Source organism: Callospermophilus lateralis, chromosome 7 (genome assembly GCF_048772815.1).
Source record: "Callospermophilus lateralis isolate mCalLat2 chromosome 7, mCalLat2.hap1, whole genome shotgun sequence".
NCBI classification, from domain to species: domain Eukaryota; kingdom Metazoa; phylum Chordata; class Mammalia; order Rodentia; family Sciuridae; genus Callospermophilus; species Callospermophilus lateralis.
Genome location: NC_135311.1, coordinates 112,300,553 through 112,318,259, shown reverse-complemented (window position 1 = coordinate 112,318,259; position 17,707 = coordinate 112,300,553). Strand labels below are relative to the sequence as shown.

The 17,707-nt window shown below is 49.6% G+C and overlaps 1 protein-coding gene across 1 annotated transcript in view; it reads right to left on the bottom strand.

The window, feature by feature from the left end:
- Slc2a1 (solute carrier family 2 member 1) overlaps nucleotides 1-17,707 on the bottom strand; it is a 29,959-nt gene that overhangs the window by 11,560 nt on the left and 692 nt on the right. The window contains exon 2 of the mRNA XM_076862874.1: nucleotides 5,335-5,430. Within this exon, the coding sequence (XP_076718989.1) occupies nucleotides 5,335-5,430 (96 nt within the window). The remainder of the gene's footprint in view (nucleotides 1-5,334; nucleotides 5,431-17,707) is intronic.

Sequence of the window (17,707 nt, the reverse complement as noted above, 5' to 3'; positions counted from 1 at the left end):
GGTTCTGTGTGCTCACTCTAGGCTTAGCTTCAACACAGAGGGTCTGATTTACCTGTTGCTGCGGCCCAGCATAGGAATAAAGGGAGACAGGGTGATTACTAACTGCTAACAAGTCATGAATCTGACTGAGGGACTTAAGATGATGGGGCTGTGACAGGGTGTGATGGTGTAAGAGATTGTGCAACTAAGTATGGGAAACTGTTGAGACGTCTGTACATGACTGGGCTTGACTCATCTCCGAGCTGAGAACATGAGGCCAGCTGAGTGCCAGCTGTAGGTATGTCCATCCGTGTTTAGGTGCCCAGCTCTGATCATGCCCAACTTCCAGAGTGGTCAAGAACACAGACGGAAGCCAGACTCCATGGATTCAAATCCCAGCTCTGCCTTATTAGCTGTGTGTTTAGGTGCTCAACATCTCAGTGGCCCACTTTCTTTTATGGTAACTATTTAGTGGGGTTATTGTAAGGAACAACTGAATTACCATTTCTAAAGCACTTAGAACAACGTTGGACACTAGGTAAATAGGATGTAAGAGTTGTGGTGACAGGTGGCAGGAAAAAGGAGACCCAGAATTCTGGATCTTTATATAGAACTTGGAACCCAGCTAAGCTGAGGGGGCAGTGGGCTCAGGTTGGGAGGCAGGTCTCACCCCCAGCCTGGTTCAATTCTCTCACTCACAAAGCGGGCTCAGCTCAGGCCATCTCACATCTACGCATATCTCACCTTCCACTGTCAAACAAGGAGGTTTGATCTGTGGGCATCAGGCTCCTCCCAGCCATCACTCTGGGTTCTGAGAAGGCCTCCCCCAGACACGCTTCACACTGTCCCTTGGTGAGGACCTGATGGTTTCTTTGTGGGCATTAGTCATCTCTGGGGTGAGCTGGCGACTAGGGAGGGAAAGGCAATTCTTAGATCAGCTGTGGGGGGATCAGGAAGACCTCCCTCTGTGGCTGGGCTCGCCTCTTCCACCTCCTTCCCCCTCCTTTAGGGAGAGGGGACACATGGCAGGGATGTCACCTTTGCTCACAGGGTAGGGCAGGGAAAGGATGCAGTGAGGCCTGCTTCCACCTTTGGTTCAGTCCTTTGCTCTCCTGGGCCCTCCCCTAGACTTGGTTTCCTCAACTACAGGAGGAAGAAGATCATCAGCCCCACCTGCCTAACAGGGCTGCTGGGAGGAGGTAACTGAAGGGAAGGTGCTTTGTAAACATTTAAGATAGTATCATGATTAATTAGCCACTTCCAGAAGGAAGCCCTTTGGGCCTCTTTTATGGCAGAGAAGAAGCTTCTGGTAATGAGCAGCAGAACTGGCTTCCCCACAACTGGTGGGCAGAGTCTCCTGTCAAGAGTTGCTGCCAATCCAATGATGTTTCCTAAGAAAAGTGTTTCTGGACAGAAGGGAAGTCCCATGCCAGTGAGCAAGACCCCATCAGGGAGCAAGCACTTCATGCCATCGCATCTCTGCAGGTTTGCTGGTCTCTGGCCCTCCTTCTCTTTAAGTCAATGCACCTTCAAGGTCTAACTTGGCTGCAAATCCTTCATACAGCCCTGCCTATTTTTCCCATCCTCCCCGCCCCAGCACAATTATTCCCTCCTATTTGCTTTCACAGCACCCTGAAGCCCTCTATTAATTATATAATCAACCCCCAGAATCTGTGAGTTTAACCAACTGAGGATCATAAATATTTGAAAAATAAAAATTGCTTTTGCACTTAACATGTATAAACCTTTCCTTTCATATCATCATTCCCTAAACAATCCGACTCCTCCATGCTACTCACAGCATTTACATCGTATTAGGGTAAGTGACCTAGAGATGGTTTAAAGTATGTGGGAGGATTTGTGTAGGTTATCTGCAAATACAACGCCATTGTGTACATTTGAACTTGAACATTCAAAGATTTTGGAATCTGTAGGAGGTCCTGGAACCAGTCCCCGTCACATGGATTCCTAAGGATGACTGTACTCTGGTTTTACGAGGGGTGGTGCCACCACTCTGCATGGGGAATCCTCAGAGGGCAGAGACAGGGCCCGGCTCAGACCACATAAGACAGCCATGAGGTCCAGAATGTGCCCAGTGCCTTCACAGGTGTGTCCCTTTCTGCTGCCTATGCCAGTATGGGGCACAGCACGGGCACTTGGTAAGCCTTTCTGAATGACAGAGTTGGCAGAATCGAATCCCTGTATCTTCCTGGGACAGTGCCTTCAGGTCTACCAGGCCCAGTGGCCACTCTGCCTTGTTCTACACCTTGGCTCTGAGCTGTGCTTTGTTCCTTCCTCTTTCATCCTTCTATTCTCTCTTCACATGTTAAAATGATCACTTCTAATCTGTTCCTGTCAGAAAATGCCAGACCCTCTAGTGAGAAGTTTGTAAAGTGCAAATGTAATCATTCCAAACACGTGTGTGCTTGCCAGAAAACACCGCTAGATTTCTGTATGTTCTCAAGGCTGGTTTATGGAGTGACCTTTGGACCTGTGTCCCCAAATACTCCCATAAATGCAGTTTACAGCCTCAGCTGGGTCCTCTGTGCTGGTCACCTGTACTTCTATGGCACCCTGGTCAGCTATCCTGCCCACTGCCTACCACAGTGCCAACCTTTAGCCAACTTCTGATTAGATAAGAAGCTTCAGGGATTAGAGAACTTCTTTCTAGATTTGGTCACATTTTCTTAGTCCCTTCTGGAAAAATGCAACCCCTTAGCTCCTGCTCTAACCCATCTGCCTCCTCAGGACCCCACCTCACTTCCTGATCTTCCCCCTTTCCTCATCTACTGGTTTCAAAATGAAATGAAAAACAATCCTAGCCTTATAATCCCTCCAGCTACACAGTCTCTTCTCCGGGCATCTGACAGCATTCCCTCACTTCATTCATCTACTCACATTGACCACAGGCAACTACTACCCCAGGCACCGTTCTAGGCACAGCAGTGAACACAAAACACCCTGGTTCTTCAAGACCTCACGTCTTCCCCTTTCGAGGCTCTTATCTCTGGGTTTTAGATATCACCTTTTATGCTCCTTCTGCTCCTCTCTTCTGTCACTGGGGATGTTCTCAGGGGTTTCACCCTGGGTTCTTTTTTATTCTAGTCTCCCTGGGAGATCTTCCTACTCCCATTTGGACACCAGTGACCAACTCTCAACTCCTCTCCAGACTGCATCTAAGAACTGTGTGTCCCAGCACCTCCCACATTCCCCAATGGTGTCCCACTGAACCTCAATTCCTGCACGTCCCATGACACCTACCGGCTGCTCCCCTGCCTGCTCCTCTCTGATACCCTGTGTTGCCTGAACTGATGACCCAGTCCCATCCATTCCTCCTCCGGAGGATGCCACAGCAGCCTTCCCACTAATGTCCCTGGTTCTGCTCTCACATTCTCAGATCCATCCCATCACTCCAGGAGCCTGAATCCGTTTCCTGAGATGCAGATGTGGTCCTGTCTACCCTCTTCCATGGGTCCCGACCATTCTCCCTCTGAAGTCCCTCCTCCACGTGCCCAATCTAGCTGTGCCACACCATTCTGGTGGTTACTTGTTTTACAGATCAAACTCACCCACAAAGCCCACAGTAGTCCAGCCCCGGTTTACTCAGAGGTCAGCACCTTTGGCTCCCCAATTTTCCCTCTCCTCCCATCCTCCTGGCGACACAGCAAACTAAACACTTAACTAAATGCCGGCTCTCTCTCCTCTGGATCTTTTCCTCTCTCCTCTGTAGACCTCCTGTCAACCCACCCTGTTCTGTTCCTGGACACCTCTCCATCTTGACCTTGGAGTCCTAGTTCTGTCATTCACTCACTTTGTGACCACTGTCAAGACATCACTCAATCCAGTTCCCAGCTTCAGCTATGCATCACAGTTCGGAAGCTTTTTACTCAATACCCAAACAGCATCCCTGAACTATTAAACCAGAATCTGGGGATGCCCAGGGGACCTCAATGTGCAACCAAGGTGGTGAGCTCCGCCTCCCTGCCTCTGCTTTCCACTGCCTTACAGACAATTCCATCTAGAAGGATTTCAGAAGGGAGCCAGCTCAAAAGCACACACCTTGGCAGGAGCTGTGCAGAACACTTAGCAAAAACAGCACTTGGGATTGTTCCAGGCCGGGGCCCACAGTCGCCATGTCAGGCAAGCTTGGAAAAGTTCTGTCAGGACGGCTGCAGCTGAGCATGACTCAGCAGGCCTGGCCTTCCTGGTGACCTGCTCCCCAGCATTGGGCGTGGCCCCCACAGCCACCCTGTCTGCCCTCTTGGAAGAAGCCCAGCTCTGATTCCACACACTGCCTGGTCCCCCAAACAGGCCCCCTGTCCTCAGGAGTCTGCCACCCTCATTTTCTAGCCTCACCCCTCTGGACAGTGAACGTGGTCCTGGACTGGAAGACCAGGCACTCTCACTCCATCCTCTCGGTGAGGGTATGAATTTTTTAAATGACAGGGCAGTTGGTTACAGAGACAGCCTGAGGCTGTGGAAACAGCAGAGCTTGGCTTCTGACTCTACCATTCACTGGCTGTGTGACCTTGGGCCTGGTGGATATTTCATCAGCCTGGGCCTCTTCCGGGTCTATAAAGTGGAAATCACCACTCATCCCATAAATATATGCAAAATACCCAGTACAGGAGGGACTCGGTTATAATCTCCTTTCCTGCCCAGACTCTCTTTTCCTTTTCCCCCTAAAGCAAGTTGGTGGGGCTAGAGATCACTGCCAGCATCCCTTCTAGTCTTGACATGCCAATGAACAAGTGAGGGCAGATCTGGGATGTGCTGTGGGGAGAAAGAAGTCAGACCTCCAACCTATGTGGTTCCCTAAGGCAAGACATGAATTTTTGCTTCACCTGACGCGGGGTCTCCTGGGGGACGAAGCGGTTTCAACCTGGAATCAGATGCCTTAAAAGAGAGTGCACTAAGTGTGGATGGGGTGTGAGCACAGGCTGGGGGACCACCTAGTGGGGAGGTGTTGGATACCAACTCTGTCTCTGACTAGCTGGGTGGCCCTGGGTAGGAGTCTCCTCTTTGGCCATTTTCCTCACCTGTGGGATAAGGAGGGAAAGATGGTCTGTCTGCCTACCTGTCTGTCTCAAGTGAGATAAATACCAGGAAAGCCCTTGGTGGTCCGAGAATGCCCTATGAACACAGCATCATTACAACAAGCGCTATTCTGATTTTAATAAATGACCATGTTGTGTGGGAAAATTGGTCAAGATGACCTATAAAGACCCCAGGATTCCGTGGACCCTGAGATTCTAGAATCCTGGCTGGGGAGGCAGACAGGAGTCAATGCTCATGAGTGACACCCAGGTAGCAGTGTGAGTATGGGGCCAAGAACAAGGACAGTATAGCACTTACCTTCTGGGGGGCATTGATGACTCCAGTGTTGTAGCCAAACTGCAGGGATCCGAGTACTGCCCCTCCCACGGCCAGCATGAGACGGCCAGTCACCTTCTGCAGAGAGACAAAGCACATGGTTACAGGTGTGTCCAGGGCCACGATACTATAGGGCAAGGCCTGGGCTGGCAGGATCCCTCGTTCAGGTATCTTGCCCGACTCCTGGCACCACACCCATCCCTCTCCCAGGAAACTCAGACATTTCCTGACCTTGGGTGCCTAAACCAGCCCAGCAGACTTCTAGACCTTTTCCTGGGGAGAGAGAGGAATCAGGGTCTTCTCTCTCTGAAGCATGGTCTTGGTGACACAGGGAGGGGCTTTGGATTCTCTGAGGGTCTCTCCTGGTGGGGCCATGCTTGGAATCCAGGTAGCCCCAGACTTGATTGGGAGGCTCAGAACCAACTCTCCTATGCAAGCAGGTCCAAATTACATGAAAGGAACAGCAGAGATGGAGGAAGCACCCTGGATTTGGAGCCAAAGGTGCTGACCTCTGAGTCCCGCCCATCTGCCTATTTGCTCTGTGAATTCCAGCAGGCTAGGTCACCCTGCCCATTACTCCTCCTTCCCTCCATTTGCTTGTCTGCAAAATAGGTACAGACACACTTGTCAGCACTGGACACCTGGTCCTGCCCTGCCCTCCCCTTCCCACCTCTCAGTGAGCCCCGAGAAGGGAAGATGTGTTCAAGGGCCTGCTGTAGAGCCAGGGATGGAACCCAGGGCTCTGGACTCCCCATTCAGTACCCCTCACAGCAGCACCCCCAAACCAGGAGCTTCCCAGAGTTATTAGAACACAGATAACACACCAACCAGACGTGTGTTTTGGCAAAGTACATGATGCAAGGTGAATAAGTGTGTTGGGCAGCAAATGTTTCTAAGGGGCAAAGGGCTGGAGGAGAAAAAGGCTGGAAGGCTCTGTTCCCTGGACACAGAAGGCAGAGGGAGGGGTAGAGGCCAGCAGGTGAAAGGGCCCTGCTTACACATAGGTGAGAGGCCAATGAGGTGTCCACCTGGCTAGGGAAAGGTAGAGGACTCATTCTGCCTTTTAAAACAAGGAAACCAAGAAACATTAGGCAGACCCTTAACTGCTGGGAGAATGGAGTTGGGGAGCATGCCAAAGAAATGGCTGGCTCCCACCTGTCACCATGCCTATACCACCCAGGGCTGGCACTGCAGGTAGGGAAGGGAAGCTTGGCATCTTGGGCCACAGGATAGTTTGGAGAAAACTTCACGATAGTGGAGGATAGTCTCAGCCCAGCCATGGCCTTGCTGGGGGTCTCTGCGCCATAGTTGCCCCACAGGAAGTCTCTGGGATTCTTTCTTGCTTCAAGATCACCACAGATAACATGGGGCATAGCTGCTAAGCAGACAGGTTCCTAGTATTTTTTCTTTCATTCACTAGAAGCTTACAGGGCAAGGATTGCAAAAGCCACGGTTCTCATATCAGAGACTGAGAAAGAGGAAGGAGGCTTTACTGCCCAAGTGCACAGCTCGGAGCCCACAACACATCAGAACCCGGGCCTTCCTTCCACTGGTCTGTCTCCCCTCCTTGGTTGACTTCTGACATGCAGGGAGCTTTCCTCCTGCCATGAGAATCTCATTCCTTCTAAATCTTGTCTTTAGTGGCCCAACTAAAAGGCAATTTCACACACAATCTCTGGCACTGTACCCCGAAGTCTATCTTCTCTCAACTTCTTAGGAAGCCTTTAGACTCGGGGCTGCCAGTTGAATGGGCAATGAGCATGTGACAAACCTTTGGTGGGACCCAGTCAAGATAGGGTTAAACCCAGGTCCTCAGGTGACCACTGGTATTGAAGAGGCTGTGATGAGGTGGTATCACTAGGATGACTCAACAGTGACTGGGTGTGATACTTAAGGCAGGGAAGATATGTATTGTTCTACTGCAAACTGAAATGGAAATAAAACTAGCAATGCAAATCTGTGATTTAATGAGATGTGGCAGATTTGTGTCGTGGAATACACAAGAATACAGCTCTTTATGTACTGTTTAGGACACTCTTCAAATGAAACGTTAAAAAGCAGGCTTCAGAGAAGTGTTAGATGCTACCTTTTGTGTAAACAAACAAAACCCACCAAAGTTGGTGGGGCTAGGGACTATTCATATTTACTTCAAAGAATGCACATGAAGGGTAACATTATGCCTCAGGGGACCCAGGTGGCCAGGGATGTGGTGAAAGGGAGACTTCAATTTATACTCTTTCGAACATTTTTGAATTCTGAACCAAATGAATGGATTACCTATGCAAATTAAAGTTTTTACATGCCCTATGATTTCCTATTATTTGGAACACAGCAATTTAAATAGAAATACTAAAAGAAAAACAATGCAGATGAACCATGGTTCTGGCAAAAGTCATGCTGATGAAGCATAAATAAAAGACTCACAGCCTGCCTGAGGCACTTATTGTTATTACTATAGGCCTTGTTTTATTGAATCCCAGCTCTAATGTTCCAAGGCTCCTTGGGCTTCTGAAGTCACTCTTGGATCCCAGTGGAGCAGCTGCTCAATTGGCACTGTGGACTGGTGGGAGGGCAAGGACAAACCCTCTGCAGGACTTTGCCATTGGCAGGTCAAGGTCAAACTCCACTTTAGAAAACCTGTCTACCAGGCCCTGGAGTATGGCCATATCCATCCAGGTAGGCTGCTGCATTAGAACTCACTAAAATACTCAGTGACCTGTGCTCCAGGCCCTATGCTGGGATTGGGGCCTGGAATCAAACAGGCCCTCGTCCTGATGTAAGGAAAGGGCCAGCAGGTCATTGGAGGGCCAGCGGGGAGACAGAGAAGACACGAGGCTAGTGTGTGGTCCAGGCTTTAACAGGGGTGGTATGAGGAACTGACAGAGCCCTATAGGGAGAGACTTCTAATCAAAAGATGAGTTCCGAGGAGGTGACACTGGAGTTAGACCATGAAGGACAAGCAGAGTCTGCCAAGTAGGAAACAAAGGCAAGACTACATTCCTGGTAGACAGAACAGTATGTGCAGGGGGAGAAATGGGGGCCGATACAGCCAGATTAAGAAACAGATGCTCGGACTGGCTACATGTGAGTTGCAAGTGTGGAACGGGGTCCCTGTTCCTTGGTAGGCACATGGCACTGAGCCCAGTCACATACCCCTGCTCCCACCACACTCAGCTTAATCATGGCTGGACCTGGAATCAGGAGACTCTGGCTCAATTTCAGTGAACTACTTCTTACAGTGCCTCTGGACCTTGGATTTCTCACCTGGGAAATGGGAATAATGTTCCTTTCTTAAGGGGCTACTATTGAATTCTGTATTGGTGCCATTGTGGAGCAGAGTGGAGTTCCTTCAGCAAGTGTTTTCTGAATTAGGGAAGGACAGGAAGTCACCTCAATCGGGCCACCACTGGCCCATGTGTCCGTGCTAGCCCATGACTAAAACTGAAGCGTAGAAATGAAGTCCATTTATTCAGCATGTATTTATTTGGGTGTCAAGCTCATATAATGGAGAGGACTTAGAGAGGGGATACAAACCCCACAACTGTGGCTTTCTTGTGGAAAACTTTTTTAGGGGTGGGGGAGCAAGGCAGAACCCAGAGACTGGGACCCCCAGCATCCTCTGAGGACACAGCTATCTTCTAGAATATTCCATGCTCTTTGAGACCTTTGTCCTTATTGTGCCCTCAATACCTATCTGCCATTGTGATTTAAGAATGGAACCTGGGTTTTTCATCTCTGCAACCAGAGTACCCTGGGTAGGGAATAGCAGAGAACAACTGTAAAACACAGATCCGCCACTTTATCAATTTAGTTTTGGGGCAAAACTATCTTCGTGTATCTGTTTTGCCAAAATGGTGCTCATTGTAACTCAGCTAACTTAACTGTTCATCAAATCCCTGTGAGTGCTGGAACTCAAGAGCTCTGAGAGGTGGAAACAAGCTAATGGCATCTGCCTGAATCCTCCACTCCAAGCCCACATGGCTGAAGAGAAGAGACCTTTGAAGGCAGAAAGAGTTCAAATCCTGACCGCCCCCCGCCTCGGTTCACCAAATACCTCAGCTCAGCCTCCAGCATACAGAAGGTTATCTCATGTCCCCACTCCTAATCCTCCCTGTTCTGATCTGGGGGTCTGAGGCCCACTGAAAGCTCTCCCCCTCCCAGAAGTCACTGATGAGGTATTAGCTTCAAGAACCTCTCCTCCCACGCACTGGGAGGGTGGGTGGCCCTGGCCATGTTGCATAACTTGCTAAACTCACAGTGGCCTTTTGACCTGTGCCTGTGTGCCCTTCCTGGACATAGCAGCCTGGCCTCGGGCTTGCCCTACAGCAGGCTCTCAGTCAATATTGGCAGAGGGAGTGCGCGAGGCACTGCCTGCTCAAGAGACAGGGTGTGCCCTGAGGGAGGCGGGTCCTAATCCAGCAACATCCAGACGTCACTCCACCTCATCATCCACCTCATCCTCCCACAGCTTCCTGCAATTTCCCAAGATGCAAGGAGCACTGGACACCTGGCTTTCTAAGCACTTGGTTCACAACTCTAAGTGGGGTGGGAAGGGGTGTGGCAGGGGTTCACCTGATCCATGACAGCTCCTTTTTCATTTTCTGTACATTTCTTTTCTAAGATTCCATTTGAACAAAGTTCTGGGCATTAAAAAAGAAAGAAGCCTAAGAAATTGCAGACTATTGTATCGCCCTCACTTGATGGATGGGGAACCTAAGGTCTGGGGACAAGCTCCCAGGATACTCAGCAAACAAAAGCCAGGGTTAGGACTGGAGCTCTTAGTTTAGAGTTTCACCCTGGGACCCCTTCCAGCCCAAAGGCTTGTCAAGAAGAGTGATGGGCTAACCTCAGAAGCCTGACCTTCAGGTGACCTCAGGCACTGACTCCTCCTGAAACCATTGCCTTTGAGCCTTCTAGTGATGTTAGGACTTGCATGACTGAGCCTCTGGGCACCCCACAGTGGCCCTGAAGGCAGAAGGTGCCCATCAATCTCTAAAGCAGGGAGGGGAGGAGCCAGCAATGGCACACTGCCAGGGGCTGCTCATATCCTGATTGAACCACCATGAATATTCTTTGCTCTGTTCAGCAGGGGGATTGCTGTCCCCTCACAGAGAAAAAGGGAGACTCTGAGAGGAAAAAGTATGCTATGTGGCCCTTCAAATTGGAGGGATCTCTGATGCCTGATTTTATGTCCTTAGGTCCTCCCTGGACCCCCACCCTGCTTCCGGGTACTGGCCCCTGAAGGAAACAAGGTTTCTACCTGGTACTTGCTATGTAGGTCAAATTCCATTCCAGCCACTCTCTACGCCTTGTCCGTCTGAACCAAGACAGCCTCAGATCAACCTCGGGAAACTTTTGTCCACTTTGCTAGATTCTGTTCTAAGCCAAGTTTGATAAACTGTGGCCCCTGGGCTAAAATCAGCCTGCTAGCTAAGGTGGGGGATTGGATTTCTAAAACTGTGTGTGTATTGGGGGTGGGGAGCAACATTTTGTGGTAAGTGAAAATTTCAATTCAAATTTCAGACTATTAATAAAGTTTTATTGGAACATAGCCATACTCATTTGTGTATCTGCTGTTTGGAGTTATTTTTATGCTTTGATGGCACAGAGTGGTTGAGGCAGACAGAGACTATTTGGCTCATAAAGCTGACAATATTTTTACTATCTGGCCCTTTGCAAAAAGTTTGTCAGTCTCTGCTTTAAGCCCCAGGTCCCCTGAGGGGTTAGGAGCAAATCCAATGCATGAACTCAACAAACAAAAGAACTATTGAAACCTTTTAGGCCTAAACACATTATCCTCCCTAAATAACTAAAAGGGTAAGTAACCTTAAATGCAAACATCTGGTTCCCTGTGCTGTATGCTTGAACTTTGGGTCTAGAATTGGACCCTGGAGAAGCTGACACTCCTGAGGAGGTATACGTTCAGCAGTGAGATGGGCACCAGTTCAACTAAGACAATATTAACTGGGCATATATATATATACAAACGTCATTGTCACTCTCGGAAAACAAGTTTAAGGCCCAGTTCCTCCGTTTTGTGTCCTTAAGAAAATATTCTTTCCTCTAAGGCTTCAGTCCCCCATAAGAGAGGTTTTTCTAATTATATTATTAAGTAAAGATTATACCTGAATGCATGCTCCCAACACTATCCTCCTGGTCAGTGGGGACTGAGCAATAAATTAAATCAAATCCCTGACTATGGAACTTGATATTTTAGTTGAAGGCTGGGGCAGAAAATAAATACATGTAATATATCAGGTGGTGAGTGGTATGAAGAAAGTATGGGGATGCTATTTCTCAATCACGGTGGAACTTGTCTGTAATAGAATATTATGCAGCTGTTGGAAAAAATGCTACACATCTGTATGTACTTGCAATGAAAAGAGACCCAGGGTAGATTATTAAAAGAAAAAAAAAATCAAGGTATAACGTATAGAATGTAATTTTGTGTAAGGAATAAATAGTTACTGAACTTTTGTACCATGGTAGCTACTGTACGTACAGAGAGAAACACTGCAAACATTTCTCTAAGGCTTGGGTTGGTGAATTGGATGGGTGCCACACAGAACACGTAGAAAGTATGAAGCAATTACACAAACATCACACATATGAGCACACGTTTACACATTCACAAAGAGGTCTCTGCGCGTAAGCATCAAATAGTCACAACTCGGAGAAAGAACACATTTATCCTTTCACTTCTTATGCTTCTCTTTAGTTGGCTTCATTATTTCTGTTTTAAAAAAAGAGAGAGAGGGCTGGGATCCTGGCTCAGTGGTAGAGCACTTGCCTAGCACATGTGAGGCCCTGGGTTCAATCCTCAGCACCACATAAAAATAAATAAATAAAATATTGTGTCCAACTACAACTAAAAAATAAATAGAGACAGAGAGAGAGAGAGAGATCCAATTTTTTTCCCCAGCCACATCTAAAAACTTTATTGAGAATAGCTCCAGTAGCAGGGCCTGGCAGGCCCAGCGCACTGCCCTCCAGAAAACAAATGGTAATTCCACAATGGAGCACTCTATCTGAAGGGTCTTTCGTTTTCGTTCTTTTGAAGTCCTGGGGATTGGACCTAGGGGGTGCTCTACCACTGAGCTACATCCCCAGTCATTTTTATTTTATTTGAAGACAGTGTCTTGATGAACTAATAATCCTTCTGCCTCAGCCTCCTGTGTCACGATGTCCAGTACTGAAGGCTTTATGTGGCTAGGAGATGGAGAGCTGTTCCACAGACGTATGAATAGGTCAGCTTTTATAAATAACATCCAGTAGGGGGAAAAATGACACTGACTGCAGGGAGCACTCTGGCCGAGCAGGGCCATTCTCACCTGTCAGGGGTCTGGATGGGTGAGAGGTGGACCTAGCTCCATGGCATGGAGCTGGTGGGGACAAGAGACCATAAGACTAGGACACTGTGAACTTCCAAGATCAACTACTGAGGGGCAGGTACACATTATGTGCCAGGCACATCATTCTAGGATGAGAAGAGTCATATTCTGCGGCTGGCGGGCTTATCGAGGGCTACCAAAGGACAAGAGTGATGCTGAGACTGCAGAGGCTGAGCACCTGGGCAACAATGAGGATGGTGGCCATGCCCACAAACAGCCAGGGCTGCTTTGGCAAAGCCAGCTGCTATGCCATGCAGGTTCACTCGAAAGTCAGAGCCTGGCTGGAGGAAATTCCTGTAGAACACAGCCATTCAGAGTTGATGCTGAGGGTTACTGCCACCATGCCGTAGATGGCGATGATTCAAGTTATGACTACTGGGGTGGATTTCATGATCAGTTCCAGCAACATGATGGACACAGCCACCATGCCAGTGCTGCTTCTGGCCATGCCACGGGCAGTACCCGAGTATGAAAGGGAGGTAGGTGAGCCCAGAGCAGTATGGACACCTGGTGCCTGGACCCTGGGGTGGCTTTGCACAGCTGTGAAAGTGGCTCTGAGCTCTTATACACCAGGGGGAGCCTGGTGTTCAAGAAGTGAGAGGCGGTTTCTCTTTCCTAAGCTGGACTGCTCCGGCCCCCAACCCCCATCCCAAGAGAGTCCCCCTCTTCCTCCAGCAGAGGGCTTTACAGCCAGTCATCTGGCCCACCTGGGGCTCTGGCTCTTCTATGAAAGCAGATCTATGCTCCTCAGCCGCTCCTCAAGACTGCGGCATGGGCCCCACACTCCTAGTGAGCTTCAGAGCTGCTGACCCACAGAGGGGGTCGTTATCTCCATTAGGGCTGAGGACACAGCTCCCACAAGACATGTGCCCGCCCTAAGGTCAAATGGTAGAGCCGTTTCTGTCTCAGACTTTTCCTTCCCACGCCCAATTCCAGGGCAGGGAGAGGTAAGCTCTGGCCTAAGCAATTTGGGCAGATGTTCTGTCCTGCAGAGTCTTCAGCAGCCAAAGGTGCCATCAACTGGAGTCGGGCAAGAGCTCTCTCCCTTTCCAGGTTGTGGGGGCGTAGGAGAGGCAAGAGCCAGCAAAATGGTGAAGGGGTGAACCCTACCTTTTTCCTGTCCAGGTTTAAGGCCCAGGAGCCCGGTTTCAGTTACCACAAAACCCCAATGTTTACTCCTCAGCTACTGCCAAGGCCTGGTGGCTGGATGACAGCCTGGGGCTCTACTCCACCCCTCCGCTGGAGGGAGGTAACAATTGGAGGTTTGTTTTGGTGGCCAAGGCTGGGCCTGCCAGCCTGGACACAGCCTCTCTGAGCCCATGAATCCAGCCAGGAGCCTTCCTGGCCTCTGCCATCCTGGGGACATTGGTTACCAGACTGAATGGCTTTGTCACCTCTATGCCCTGGAATAAGGTGGGGGTGGAGGTTACAGGACCCACGCCAATGCTGCACACTTTCCCCTTTGTTCTAGGCCTCCCCAGTTCTGCCAGTTTGACAGAGAGAGAAAACTAGATGCCTGTACCCTCGGTGCCAGAGCAGAGGTCTGAGTTCTGACACCCTGTGACCAGGAGGTACTGGGCAAAGCTGAGTTCCCTGAAGTCACAAGCTGATTATGGGGGATTTAGGGCTGACCCAGCTCTGGGGCAAGTAGACTGGACGGCTCAGCACCGAACAAGGATCATCTTGGGGCTGTTTACACTGTAATGCCAAACTGGCTCTGGAAAGGGTCTTTCCACTTAAAATAGCCACCAGCTAATTGAGGGCATGAAGCTGGGCTCCACCAGGGGTAGCAAACCCTTCATTTTACAGAGAGGGAAACCAAGGTCCAAGGAAAGCCACTTCTCCAAGGTCACAGCTTTGTTTTGTTTCCATTTACAGAAGGGTTTCAGTTGTCAGGTTACATCTAATCCAACTTCCAGACTGCCACTGCACCCAGAAAAAGCTTGGAAAGTCCTAAAGCCTCGGGATTTCTGCTCATTTGGGATGAGTGAAGATGGCTCAGAACGCAGTGGAATACGGAGAAGAAAGCATGCTTTCTCCCAAACCCACAGAATGCCTCAAATTTTTTGTGACAGCCTTATCTTAAGACTTTTCCCTTCTCTAGCCTCAGTTTTCTCTTCTGTCAAGTGGAGGGCTAAGCCACGGGCTGCTGCGTCTCTTCCTGCTTGACTTTCTCATTCGTTTATATGATACTGGAAAGAAAGACAGCGTGTTTTACGATGGGATGTTCAGTGTGTGACCTTGGCAAAGTCATTTTTCATTGGACCCTGAGGTCCCCATGACTTCATATCCCCTTCACAGGGCAGCTGTAAGGATCCAGGAGATAAAGGATATGATCTCCCTTTTTGAACTCCAAGATTGACTCAGATTCAGGCCCGAAGGTAGGAACAAAGAAGACTAAGGCAAGACAGGGAGGGAGCCACACTAGCTACTCTCGCCCATGTGCCATCTCTGCAAACCAGCTTCCTGACAAATCCCCTCTGGTAGAACTGTCAGTAGGAGCTTTAATGTTTTACCTAAGTAATAACCATGAGCCAGGCATCCAAAAAACTCACACTGCCAGAACACCAGGCTTCTGCATAGAATCCGAGGGCCAAGTATATATTATCTGGGACCCAGGCAAGCAGAGTGCATCATGGGAGTCCGAGGAAGCAAGGAACATTTATGGAACACGTATGGGGACAGACACCCACATTTATCCCCCTGAATTCATATAGATAGTCTAATGCTATAAAAATGACATCATTCTGCGGGTAAGACAATTAAGCTACCCTGGGATGCAAAACCACATCTGCAGGACTCAAATACCAATGTTCTTCCTACCACCAGGGGCCAAGGAACCCTGCAGATTTCTGATGCCTCCTTTGTGTAGAGGTCAGACTGGTCAGTAAAAGAGAGGGCATAGATGGGAATAGACCAGACTAGCTACAAGTTCTTTACAAAGGGTGAGGTGAGACATCCCAGGACAGGGCTCACTCCTGCCTGTGACCCAGGAGGGACGGTGGGTGAAGCCCTGGCTAGCCAGACGATTTCACCTGCCCCTCCCTACTTCCTACTTAGTTAAGCTCATTACTTCGAGCTGCAGAGGAGCATTTCGGAGCACATAGGAGCATGGGGAAGTCAGCTGAGTCAATTCCCAGTTCTGAGGAGATGAAGAGGAACATAGCCGAACTAAGGCTTCAAGCCAGACACACCCGGCAAAGGATACAACCATGCCAGGTCTCAGTTTAACATGTGGCTCCAAAAGGCTGTGGTAGAAATCAAATCAGCAGTCTCCAGAGTATACAAGATGATCATAGAGAATTTAGAAAACAAAATTTACTATCATTGCTACCTTGTATTTGTCTTTTGAGATTTCTATTTTATGTAGGCAGATAACGTGTATGAATTTATAAATGCAAATGAACCATTGGGCAGGAGGTGCTCCGATGATCCACCCAGTGGACAGTGGAAACTCTGGAAAAGCACCCACCTGCCACTGCATTTAGACCAGATGCTGTGAAGGCTGCCTTTGAAGTTAGAACTCTCTCTTCCATTTGGAATTGGAGAGACAGAAACACAAGCCCTGCTGATCAGCCTGGGTTCAAATCCAGCTCAGCCACTTCAGGAAAGTTATTTCCCTTCTCTGAGCTCCAGGCCAGAGAAGAACCTCAGCAAGGATAAATGGCCAGAGACAAGGAAAAGGATTTTTGCCCAGATCCCAGTAAACTGGAAGCGGCTGTTGATTTTCCCCTCTACTCTTCTGTCTCCACTCAGAATACTCACTTATTCACTCAAATAAATACCGAGGTCTGGCATCACACACTGATAAGACAGTTCTTTTATCCCTGTCTCTCATGTGGAGGAACAGAGGCCCCGAAAAGTTAAGTGTCCTACCAGACCTCTAAGATAACCCAGCAATTACTTGGACTTTTGGGATCTCAAGACTTGTCCCTGGTTAAAATCACCTCTCTTTTATATTTTAGTTACACCCCACCACTGTGGCTCAGCCATGCAAGTTGGGAGCCTCAAAGAAGGAACTTACTCAGGTCTCCGTTCAAGCCTGAAGGCCATGGCAGGATGAAGCAAGTCCCTCTGGATTCAACAGGTATGTACTGGGGAGGCCTTTTCCAGGCGAGGGTACAGCCTGGTGTCACCCAGCTGGGTGCCATCGGATACCTCCACAGCATAGAGAAAGGGTAGTTTGGGTTCAGTCCCAAACTGCACGTCCCAGGTTAAAAAAAAAAAAAAAGGGGGGGTATTCTTGACCCTTCATTTGAAAAATCGAGAGGTAAAAGGAAATATTTTAAAAGAAAAAAGCGACCTGAAATAATCTAGACAAGGACGAAGGGAGGGAGCAAAGAAACAATGCCCTACACACAGAGGGGTTCAAAAACACTTGTTGAAAAGGAACCGCCTTGGGGCGGTCAGAGATTCCCTGAGGACCACCTTGTTCACAGATGCAAAGAGTGAGCGTGTGTGTGGATAAGTTACCGAGATTCCAACGAGACAGTTTGCCCCATCTCACAACCTTCAGGGCAGGGAGTCCCTGTCCCTCATCCCCTGGTAGGCGCTCTTCCCGCTCAGCTCCCGCCTGGCCCTATCCCAGCCCCGGGCTCGCGGGGCCCCCGGAGAGCTCTCCCCACCCGGCCGGGACCGCGCCTCATCAGAGTACATCTATCTCCCCAGGACTAGGCACCCGCTTTGGGGCCCACACTGTCCAGGAAAAAAGGGTCTCGGAAACCGGCTGTTCGTCTGAGACCCGGGACCAGCACCTCCCGCGCCCGATCACGGGCCTGAAGGAAGTGCCCTCCGCCGGGGCATCTCGGGAGGCTGCCGCGAGGACCGCGGGAGGCCGGGAAAACGGCCCTGGCCAAGCCGTTCACCGAGCGCAGCACCCAGGCGAGGGGAGCGGCGGCCAGGATCCCGCCAGGAGCGCGGGCGGGTCCCGCGGGCTCTAAGCCGGGGCCGGGGCCGGGCTGGGG